Genomic DNA, 12,677 nt, shown 5'->3' with positions numbered 1-12,677 from the left:
AATGAAATGTTTTAACAGAATAATATGACAGATGTATTCTATAGGTCCGCCGGAGTGTAGATGAGAAGTATATGCGCTCGTAGCTAGCTAATGTGTTTGTGTAAGTTATGAGCTATGGCAGCTAAAAAAGGTATTAGACAAATACAAAATAAGCCCGCAGTAGGAGGGCTCATCGCCAATCACACTCATAGAAGGGCAAGTTTATGGGCTGCGACTGTCAAGGAGGATGTTTGGAATAATTCTGGTAGGTCATTATTTTACAGCAAATTTGCTGTTTTTTACAATATTTCTCACAGCTTTTCCTGTAATTAAAACGTATTGGAAGGCACTCTTCAACAAGTACCTCTTATCATGATTTGATACTTGTATGGGTATCAGGTGTCAAGTTCAGCACTTAGCTGATACTTATTGGGTTCATAGTGCTGTAGCAGGTGGCAACTCTAGCAGGTGCTCTAAAGATATTTGCCTTCATAAATAAGAATAGATATGTATCTACATAGTCATCTGTTAGTTTGTAGCTGAATCATTTAGCGCTTCAAGTAAGTTTATTTTTCAGCTGTAATGACATTGCTAAAATGTTTTCTTATAAATTCTATCACAATTGTTGTCTGCTGACTATGGTTTATAACACCATAAAGTGCATTTTCCATTACTTTGACATTACGCTATACAATTACACACCTTCAAGAGCCTTTCGGTTATATGGCTTTTGAAAGCAGGGCTTGTTCACTTTTCAGACATAACTACTACAAATACAGGAAAAGTGTAGGTGGGTAATGTTGCTCTTTGATAGCTGAGGCAGACATTGTCGCTCGTCAAACACACAATTTCTATTTTAATAATGAATTGGCAACTGTATGGCTTGCAATTTATTTTATTGTGATGCACTGGTATAATGTTATTATTAGAAATGATTAATATCCGCCGTTTTATGATTACACGGTATTAATAGACTCTCTTGTACAAAAGGTACTCATCTAGCTCTCTTCAGAACTCTTATATTACTCACTAACAATAACCTCTTGGAGGAAGAAAAAACTAAGTTGCCATGAGAGAGGCGTGTTGTACTGCTGACTTCCTCATAGCAACGCTGATGACATTCTGTACAGTTGGGCCCACCATAGCAGGGCATCAGTTTTATTTGGGTGTTTGTTGGGGCTGTTGAGGGTGCCCGTTAATATGAATTTGTATCGAGTAGATTTTGAGGTTTAGAATTTTCTTTTGTTCTTTTTGCATACCGATATAAAATCCAACTGATATAGGTTGATAAACAATGCAGGGATTTGGTATGGGCTTTAATCATCACTATTTTGTGATGTCCGAGTTACTTCTTGAATTGTGTCAACTTATTTCAGTAATTCCTGTAAGTCTGAAACAGCACAAAGGAGGCGTAAGAGGCTTTGTGAACTGTCTAAGGTGCTAAAAGTTTAGTGGGCACTAAAGATGTGAATCTAAGCAAAGCATCTATAAAACAGCTTTTGGCTTTGAATACATGCTTATCTCCTTTGGCTTTATCACTTTTTTAAATGAAATGGAGAATTTACAAATACATGTACTTTTAGTTGTTTAATTTTTTAATTACACATTATTTATTGTTGAATTATTGCACGATAGTGATTTGTCTACGATTCTGAATAGACTATAATTTTAAGGTTTAGTGGTTTGTGTCAGACTTATGATTAGCGTGCCAGAGGTTTAAGCCTTGAAGGTGCGAGGAAGGATATCTAACCACAATATTGCTTCTGCGTCAAAAGTGCTTCTGAGCAACTTTTGTAAAATAAAAGTGTAATATACAGTCTAAATAGAGGGGCCATGATCATCAACGTCATCATATTAATGCGTTGGTGATTTCATAAGTGAAACATCTGCTGCCTCAAGTGATATTGCTATATTTTGATAGTACTCTGGATGATTATATAACATTCTATGAATTACGCATTAAAAGCTTCTCTAGCGATTCTGCTTATTTGTATTAGCTGTAAAACATTAGCATTGTTACAATGACATGCTTCTCAAATCTTGCGGCTTCTTATTGTCTAACACGAGTGCTCGTCTCTGATACTTTAAGCATCAGTGTAATGCTGCTGAAGGCCCCACATATGTGATTAAAAACCTTTCCTTGTGTAGCCGCGTGTTTCATTCTTTAGAACTATTTTAAATCATTTGCATTTAAACTAAAATAAAAATGAAACTGGTAAAGTACTTCTATCAAGGGCAAATAGCCAAAGCATTAGTTTTTCACTCTGTTCTACTCTTGCTGAAGGCAGCACAAAACTGAGGTATTTCTCACACCCGGTGTTAGGATGTATTTACTGGGTCTCTCATAGAGTCAGCATGTTATAAAACAATTAACTGGAAAGCAGCAGGGTCTGCAGTTTAACTTCATCCCCATCCTCCTTTCTACCGTACTTACAGGCATGTTTTAGGTATTAAAGAGACGCTTCAGTTGCTAATTCTCTCTGCTACACATTTCTTTCCTCACTAAATAGTGTTTAATAGGCGGTAGACAAATAAATATCACAACGAAAATGATTTGCTATGAAGGGGGCGTGTTTTGACATTTGTTAATATCTTTTCAGTAGCTAAGGTTTTTATTTAAGCAGTAATGTACACACATATAATGTATAAAATGAGTTTGTATATGTGTATATGTACAGCTATATACATATAAGACAGTAAACATCTATCGGAAAATGAAGTGTTTATGGAATATGTATTAGGCTACATATTAAGGCGTACTTAGCTTAATTGACTTACGGCTCTCTGCTGTTTTTCACTCTCTTTCTCATTGATCAGAGCTCTCATTTCTAGTCAGCATACTTATGACCTCTTGTCAGTATACTTATGACCTCTTGTCAGCATACTTATGACCTCTTGTCAGCATACTTATGACCTCTTGTCAGCATACTTATGACCTCTTGTCAGCATACTTATGACCTCTTGTCAGCATACTTATGACCTCTTGTCAACATACTTATGACACCTTGTCAACATACTTATGACCACTTGTCAGTATACTTATGACCTCTTGTCAGCATACTTATGACACCTTGTCAATATACTTATGACCCCTTGTCAACATACTTATGACCCCTTGTCAGCATACTTTTGACCTCTTGTCAGCATACTTATGACCTCTTGTCATCCTAATGACCCCTTGTCAGCTTACGTATGACAGTTTCTGTGAAAGCAGTGTAAACTTGTACTGGCGAAGTGAGCTGATACCTATAAAGCTGTTTTTAGTCATTCAGGCAGGCGAAGCAAGTGTCCATCCTGAAGTTTGACACCATAACCGACATGCACCCATATTTCAGCCAGTTTGTTATACATAAAATAGATGAATATTTGTTGGCTGTGTTCTTTTGCTGTGTTTGCTTGCTCATTCGGTTATTCCATTAGCCATGCATGCCGCTGAATTGTTGAAGAGATCTTTCATCATGTACTAATGATTACATTGCAGAGGAGACAGAGAGTGATACAGAAGGTTATTATACTGTAGTATTAACCATACTAATCATAGCCTTTGCACCTCAGCTATTCTAAATTTCAACTGCAAAAACTTGATAAGTGGTCGTACATCTGGGCATATAGTATTAGCTAACCTAGATTGGGGTTTACGATGTTGTCATGCTGTCTCCCTTTTCACCAGAAAACAAAATTTCATCCATGTACAGCATCTTTTGTGTGGAATATTGTGATAGGGTCTACTGAGAGTCAGTACAGCTAGACTACTGGTTATAAATCCTTCTAATGTCAGTAGAGATCAGTTCTAGTTATGATTCGTGCAGTAAGTCTATGGCCGCTGATGCCTATTTAGGGCACTAAATCTAAATTATAGCCTGTTTGTGACAGAGTTGAAAAGCTCTTTTCAATTCTGCAGTTTTATCTATTGATTAAAGTCAGTTTAGTTATTTTAGCTTGTAAACTGAGCCAATAAGTTAGTATTGATTTGAATAACAATCAGTCATGTAGTTGATGTCATTAAGTGATTCTGTATAAGATTGTTTTCTAGTTTCCAACAAAAATGTGAGGTCGTTACTGATTCGTAAAAATAGGTGTAATGAAACTCCTAACATTCATATTTGCAACTTTTAGATGTCTGCAATTTAGCTTCCACTTCACTAATATTTAACCTGTAACATCTTGTCATCCACCGCATGCGTGGTATTTGTCTACGGTTGTGATAGACAGACACCGCGTTGACATAGGCTTTGGCAAGCTTGAGCAAGTGTCATGAACATTCTAGCGGCCAAGCATAGATGTTGCACTGCAAATGATTGTTGTTGTGTGCCGTAGTACCACTTCCACCAATTTGCAACAATTTAAAGAACTTTCTTTGCCGTTTAAGAAGAGTGAAGGGCATTAAGTTTGATTTAATCTATTCAGCAAAATTCAGAATAGATTTATGTAATTTTCTGCAGAATAGAATAAGAAGTGGCAAGTCGTAGCTGTTTAGAAAGTGTAGACATTTTTTTGGAATAAACAAGCTGCTAATCGCAGTATTTTACTGGTCAACTTAAGATGAAGTATTTTAAAAAAAGAAGAGACAACAAAGTTTACATCATTTTTTCTGCGTTTTTCTAAAAAAATGTACGAAATATTACTAATTATTTTATTTTTGAGCGTGTATATCTTTTTTCTCTCTCATAATTTACAATAAATATGTAATTGTTGGAAATCTCTCTTTTAAAACTATTTTAATCATTTATTACGCGTTTAAAAAGTTTTGGTAAGCTTGGTTAAAAAAATAATACAACTAATATTGTATTATTATGCTCACAAGACATCTTTTAAATAGCCAAATTTACCTTTTAAAAGCTATTAAACTCACATTTGAATGCGTATACAATAATTTTTTAGCAGTGTAATTATAGAACTTTTTAAGATTATTTACTTTTGAGTAAAATATCCACAAACTGCATTAAGCAAGATTTTTGATTAATAGTCCTGGTAGCGTCCCATGCAGCCTCAAATGTCTCATTTTCTATAACACCTTCTTTACAGGGGAGATTTTTGATCAAGGTCGGATATATTACTTTTGACTTGTTACTTTGCTTACTAGTTTATGCTCACCTTGATTACATAAAAATAAAAGGTTAGAATTGCTACGGATCTCTGGATTAGCTTACAATAATATCAATACAGTGTTTAGCAAAGTGTTTTCTATCACCTTGCAAGAACAGTTTTTATCACAAAACATTTATTCTCTGACTAAACATAATATTTTTGAAATACTTTTAGAATAGCTCTAAATTTTTCATAATTTTAAATAATTTTTTACAATTTAAATAAATATATAATAACAAATAATATATATTAATATAAACTAATAATTTGAAATAATTTTAAATGTTTTTAAAATTTCGAGATAAGGTTGCTTATTTTAGGTGACTCTTGAGGCATACAAATGATATTCAGTGTATCCTAACACCATTTCCCAGCCATTTGAAATTTTCCGGTTTATTCTACTGGTTATTTTTATATTTTGTACTTGTTCGATTCGGAATAAATGTTATTTTACTTTTAAATACCGAAGATAATTAATTCATGATGACCTTGACATTCACAGTCATAGTTCCATAACAGGCAGTGAATCCTCATCATCAGAAGAGGAGGCTCAGGAGGAAGAACAGCTAATTGATGGACCGCCTCCCCTTGAATCAGAAGATCACTTCCACGCTTTCTTTTATCACTCATCAGCCATAGAAGACCAAGAGCAAGTGGACCACTATGTTACCATTATAGAGAGCAGGTGATATGTCTTTTTTTGGAGTTGCTCTTCCATTTTCTAGTAGTGTTTATAACACTCTTTTAAGTGTTATTATTGTTGTCTGTTATAATTTTTTAGACTGTGCTTTCATCTGATTCAATCAAGGCTTGAATACAAAATAATACAGTGTAATAAATGAAGTAAGTTCCATTTTTCAACATTGATATTTAAAGGTGACATGTATCTTTGCACATATTTTAAATAATTTAAATTTTTAATAATTTTGTAATACACATGCATAATTATTATTAATGTGTATTGCGAAATCCAATTTGGTACTGATATTATTCCAATTTGTTGGCAGTAATATTAGTCTTTCAATTTGTGGTTGCGCTAGTTTGGTATTCTGTTCATGGAAGACTTTCTCTTCTTGTGCTGCGCCTTGTACAAGAATGTTACATGGTGCAAAGAATCTCAATTCAGTATTTTTCTTACATCCTGGTTACCTCAATGCCTAAGAGATTTTTCAATACTCTGTGTTTTATTATCAGTACAGCATCTTTTCTTACTTTGATGGACAATGAAAATTAATAATTTTACCTTCGTATTTTAGGAGTTCATTTCTGATGAGTATTCTATAGTTATTTTGAGTAATATTTATATACCATTTGATATAAATTTGGTTTTATCTAAAAAATAGCATGATTTAATCAAGGGAAGATACAATCTTATTTCAAATAGTAATGCATTTTTTCAATGAGATGCTATTTATTTTTTATCGTTTTTATAGAGCTTTCTCTGTACTAAAAAGCTTCTCTTTATCGAGTGCTTTCTCCTTAATGAGTTATGATTGTTCTTTAATGACAGGGTGAAAAAACTGACCAGAGGAAAAAAGTAAATGCTCTCTATTATCTAACACTGTTTGTTTATAAGTTCTCTCTCCAGAGTTTCGAGTGCTGCCTTGCATTTCTGATCGCTAACTCTTTCTGTCCATTTACAGTTTCCCTAGACATAGACCTCATGGTAGACTAGTTTCTATAGCATTTTGTGTTAGATCTCTAGTGGTACACAGCTTTTGACAGAAGGTAATAGTAAACGTATTAGTTTTTTGTTCAGCGGTGTCCAGAGAGATTCCGTTGGCTTAGTTAAATTTGGCCATTCCTCTACAGTTATTGAAGTTGTGCCCACATTGAGAAGATAAACAAGTTGCCAGCAATAGTCAATCTAAATCATTATAATTTTAATACTATTAAAATAATATTATATAATCTTATCATAGTTATAATTAATATAATATAATATATGATTATATTATGTAATATTAGTATATAATATAATTATATAATTAAAAATTGTTATTATTATTTATAATTATGTTAACATTATTATAATTTTTTATACTGGATGCATGATTAAAAAAACTTCCCAAATTCTAATGCTGCTTTAAATTTTAACTGCATGATTTTGTTAAATGTGTTTTTTGATGGGTTTTCATCCTCCTCATGCCTTCCGCATGCTCATACTTTTCTGTGATCACCTCTTTCTAAGATTTCATAAGCTGCACTGCTCCATACTCTATATTTTCCTAAAATTTGTATCACATGCACACACATGCTTTTGAGTGTTCCTACAGTAGACTACAAGTATCTGTAAGCGTGACTATATTTTTATATACTACACTAATACTTGCATTATTCTCTCTTTATTTAACTGAACTTTCTAAGTTAGCAAACAGTAAATGTACAATGCCGGACAAAGTAGTTTGGACACACGTTTATCAATGCATGGTTTTTCAGCTTTTTATTTGTATAACTTTTAAATTTTTATATTTAGATTCCTAAAACTGTACATATTATGGTTCCTTTTACTGTTAATAATCTAATTAGTTTAAATTTAATATTTTTGGTCAAGATAAACACTATTCGAGGAAGGATATCTACAAGTATCACCAGTTGTCACATTGTCAGTTAAAAACTTTAATCAAAACTCTGTAATCTTCTTTTTTTATAGAGGTTTAAACAGCTTTTGTAATATTCTGGCCCTGAAAATGGCTGTTGGGATCAGAAAATTAGTTTTAGTATTTGGTTGGCTAATCTTCCAGCGAGTAACTTTTGGCAATCCTCTAAAAATTCTAGTTACAATGAAAACTGCTCACTTAATGGAAATGAGATTAGAATTATCTTCTGAAACTAGATTAATTGAGTTCATATATAAATATCTAGAGTATCTGAATGAGAGACAATGAATATGTTGAGATTACAATATTGTTTCTGAATTAGCTTATTAAACAAATTTATCTCAACTAGTTTGCCTGGCACTGTAAATTTACGTACCACAGTTTTATAACTGATTTTAAATTCATCTGCTGTGATTAGTTTTATAGCAATAAAGGCAAAATGGTTTCAGGAATAAGTCAAGGTCAAGTGTAGTTCGTCTTTCGAGCTGACATTCTAATCTTTTTCACAGTCCTCACGACTTAAAGGTGCTGACTTCAGAAAAAGACTTCAAGTCAGAACTTAACGCAACCCAGAACCTCATGTTAGCTATTGGGCTCAGCCAGAAGACGATTCTACACTGCACTGGAGAGTTCATTGAAAATGACCTTGCCAACTTTGAATCCGCTGTACAACATGTTTTGTCAGAGGTGCGTCTGATGTACAATTTGTTGTGTTCAAGTGTGCTTTTAATAGACTGGATGCCAGACTGAGACTTTTTTGCACAGATGTTCTGGTGCAGGAGTTTTTGGTACAGGTTTCGAGTTCAGAATCTATCTGGTTTTCGTTGTGACTTAAAGTTCAATGTGTTTTTTCTACTTTATAGTTATTGTCACCATGTTCTATTCTGTATATAAGCATAAATAACTTCTTTGGTGTAAAGTTAGCAGTAGGCCTACTGAAAATTCTGGGGCTAGAAAGTCTGTGTCATAAAGTCTGATTGGATGTGGTTATAGCTAACTATGTAGCAACTACAAAGGAAGTAGGTTGCTGATAAACAAAAGATGTATGTTCTGGTTGAGAACTGCACAATTTTTGTAACTTGACACGTTTCACAGGTGGTTGTTATGGTGATTAATGGCTAGCAATTTTCTCGGTACAGAATGCAGTTGAGCCTCATTAAAGCCTCTACTTATGATCTCCTCAAAATTAAATTTGAGGAAATATTTATTTCTGTCTAAAGGAGTCTCTGTTGTATGAATTACAAAGTTTTTAAAACATCACAATTTTATAAATACAAGTGGAGAGGCGGATAAAAAAATAAAAACTTGGTCAGAAAATGTGAAAATACTTAAAAATTCTAAGCTAAGTTAATTTAGAATTTGCAGTCATAGTAAATTATGTCTCATATTTTTTCACCTCCTATCTCCAAACTTACACATCCGCAAGCCTACGTTTCCCTGTCTCTTTGGTAACGTAACAACGGCAATCTCTTGTTTTTTATTACTGTTTTATTAATTTAGGTTTGACTAGTTTTATACAATTGTGTTATATAATTATTTAATTTATTTATCATTAGGATTTCAGACTTGAGAATAAAATCTAGTGTATTATTACGAGGTCATTTGCTGCAACATGCAATGTAAATCCTGGAACAAATTAATTTACCTGGAGATTTGACTCTAATGGGTATAGTCAAGAGCTAGAAGTACCAGGAGCAACTTCGGTAAGCCAGGCAGCAATGTTGTTAGAAAACTGAATCAAAGTTGAGTTTAGTTTGAGGAAGCATCTACCATGGCCAACAATGCAGATCAGATTAAGTTGCATACATTGCTTTTTGAGTTTGTCGAAGTTGGTAACTTTATCTGCGATGCTTCCTACCTTTTGGACTTCTATTAAATAATATGTTTTGTATCTTAGCATCTATTGTCTCTTGATTAACTACTCTATTTTACAATCAATCTCACAGTCACTCTAGCTGACATATGGGAATCACTTGTTTACTAGTAACTAGGGAGGCAGCGCAAAAACTCTTATTTCCTTTATGTATTATTCACTTACTTTTTGTCTTTGGATGTCTATGTCTATGTCTATGGAGAATCAAACTGGGCTACTCAAGTTGCATGAGTATTTATTTGTTATTATAGAAATATAGAATTGATCAAAGTCTGTCAATTTTCAATGATAGACTGCAAATCACACATTTTTACTGTGTTTAAATTGTAAGTTTTTTAAAAGATTTTCAAAAGTCTTAAAATTACTCTATTTAATATAATGTAAATTTTGAACAAACATTTTAGTTTTTTAAACAGTATTTACAAATAAATTTACATTTAATATATTATCATTAAACAAATATTATTTAGTTTATCATATACAGTAGATACATGCATTTGATGGCAGTAAAAATAGCTATTTTGATGTTTATAGTTGGTTTAGGATAATTTTCTTAAAAATGGACAAAAGTGCTAACACCAAATTAAAAAATATTTTGTATTTCCCATTGAACAAACTGCTGAGATCAAAACATGAAACTATAAAATTGTCTGAATGAGTAAGTGTTGTGTTTTTTATACATGTACATGGTCTTTACCACCTCAGTTTACTGGTTGCCAACTTGGGTATTATTGTCAATGTCGGGGATTAACTGTTCCTGTAAAGAGGGGAGAGACAACTCTTGTTCTATCTAATATTTAAATATTTCACAGGACGAAAGGAAGAACAGAGTAATCATTCTTTTGGGAGCTGATGTAGAGCTTCCTGCTTCACTACAGAGGTATCCCAAAGTTCTAAGTCTAGCGAATACAAACTGCTTTGAACTTCTTACCAACATGCTCATGACTAGTAAGTCCAGATATTGAAAATAATTTAATGACCAGAGAGGAAGTACTAGTTGCAGTAGATCTGCAGTAACAGGGTGCGAAAGTTTGGTTGTGCTGTAGAAAAAGTATTGGAGTAACAGGAAGTATTAGTTTAGCAGTACTCTAGTAACAAGAAGTCCTAGTTGTAGCATTGCTATGGTAACAGGAAATGTTTGCTCTAACAGTACTGTGGTAACAGGAAGTGCTAGTCGTTACAGAACTCTAGTAACAAGAAGTCCGAGTTGTAGCATTGCTATGGTAACAGGAAATGTTTGCTCGAATAGTACTGCAGTAACAGGAAGTGCTAGTCGTAGCACTCCTATGGTAACAGGAAATGTTTGCTCTAACAGTACTGTGGTAACAGGAAGTGCTAGTCGTTACAGTACTCTAGTAACAAAAAGTGCTAGCCATAGCCTCACTCTAGCAACAGGAAATGTTTGTTTTAACAGTACTATGGTAACAGGAAGTACTAGTTTAACAGTAGTCTAGCAACAGGAAGTGATGCTGTAAAACTTGAGATGGTAAAGCTTTTGTTTTACCAACAGTAGCATTTATATGATCTTATCTTTTAGGATTAGTTTTAGTCAGTACCATAAATGTAGTACCATAGATGTAGCACCATAGATGTAGTACAATAGATGAAGTACCGTAGATGTAGTACCAAAGATGTAGTACTATAAATGTAGTACCAAAGATGTAGTACTATAGATGTGGTACCATAGATGTAGTACCATAGATGTAGTACCATAGACGTAGTACCATAGATGTAGTACTATCTACATAGATGTAGTTTGTAGTTGAAATCATCCTTAGTATTAGTAGGAGCCATATTAGAAGATAGATCTGTAACAATCTCATGTTATACTACCGCTTGTATGCACAACTAGTGTGTAAGTCTGTCTGAGAAAGATTTTGAATTGCATAAGTTAATGTACTTTACAGGAAATTAATAATCAATTATTAGGCATGTACTTACCTTTTTCGTGTCTGTACCTTTATGCGTCTGGTCTGCGTTGGCTTGTACCACAAATGAATTACATGCGTCATAACCTGCGTGCAGCTAATATCCTAAATAATGGTTACAAGATGCGAGAGTAAATTATACCTTCTGGGTGGTCTTGCCAAATTAGTTCATTTTTGATCTTCATCCTAAGTGGGTACGTGCAGTTTTTTCATATTTTGTTTGAGTATGGAAATCTGCCAAAAGTTTATTGTTATACAATGCGGAGTTAGCTGTGCTCTGCAGAATGATAACTCCGACAAACGTTACAGTAAAGCAGACATAACTTGGCCTACTCGGCTCTCTGCAACATCATTTCTATAATTCTAACACCTACAGTTATCTGATTTGTAACTAGTGCGAAAGCTGTCAAACAATGTCATGTCAAACAATGTCGTAATGGCAACACCAACCACATATATGCTACAGTAGATGTGCTCTGTTTTAGAGCTTTATGTATTCTCTGTTACGAGCTGAGTACAGTAGTGGTAACATGACTTTTCGGTGGATGTACTCGAATGTAATTTTCATACCAGTAGTAGTCTTCTCCAGTATATCTTTTCACGAAGCGACGTACCCGAGCGTAATAAAGACTTTATCTAGATTTGAGGTACTTTTTTATGCCTGGTCTAGGCAATGCTAGTCTAATGTTGTTAATCATTTTTATTATTTTTTTATAATTGAGCAAAGTTAGGTGATGACTATTAATCTCATAACCATTTGAATGTGGCTTTTAAGAAATTGCGGTAAAAAACTAAGGATTTAAAAATGCTTAACAATTTTTTAAATCTGAGCATATAACATTATGCCTAGATTCAAGGTTTTCCTGTGCATGATTTACTAGTATTCTCAGTTGTTCTCAGTCTTGCCAGTGGAGTTGTCTTCTCATGAAGATAAAAAAAATTTTCTTGTTTACTTGCTTTCAAATGAAATCTATTTTGATGTGAAAATAGATGAGGACAAGGCTGCGGTTGAGTCTGGTGTCCAACAAGGAGTCACCAATAAATTCACTCTAACTTCCTTTGTTCATCAATTTCATGGGTTACAAATGCTGTTGAGAGTAACAGCAGGTGTATTCCTTGATGACAAATGGAATTGTCTACTCTTTGGCTATTTGTTATTGCGCTCACTGTTTGCCTTGTAAGAATTTTTGAGATCTAGTAGCTAGTTTG

At 33.6% G+C, this 12,677-nt stretch overlaps 1 protein-coding gene across 1 annotated transcript in view; it reads left to right on the top strand.

The window, feature by feature from the left end:
- The window catches only part of LOC137402788 (uncharacterized), an 81,945-nt gene that overhangs the window by 41,253 nt on the left and 28,015 nt on the right, over nt 1-12,677 (top strand). The window contains exons 5-8 of the mRNA XM_068089294.1: nt 5,587-5,752; nt 6,578-6,604; nt 8,177-8,354; nt 10,353-10,488. Of these exons, the coding sequence (XP_067945395.1) occupies nt 5,587-5,752; nt 6,578-6,604; nt 8,177-8,354; nt 10,353-10,488 (507 nt within the window). The remainder of the gene's footprint in view (nt 1-5,586; nt 5,753-6,577; nt 6,605-8,176; nt 8,355-10,352; nt 10,489-12,677) is intronic.

The sequence above is a fragment of the Watersipora subatra genome, chromosome 8, assembly GCF_963576615.1.
Source record: "Watersipora subatra chromosome 8, tzWatSuba1.1, whole genome shotgun sequence".
Classification (NCBI taxonomy): domain Eukaryota; kingdom Metazoa; phylum Bryozoa; class Gymnolaemata; order Cheilostomatida; family Watersiporidae; genus Watersipora; species Watersipora subatra.
This window is presented reverse-complemented; position numbering and strand designations above follow the sequence as displayed.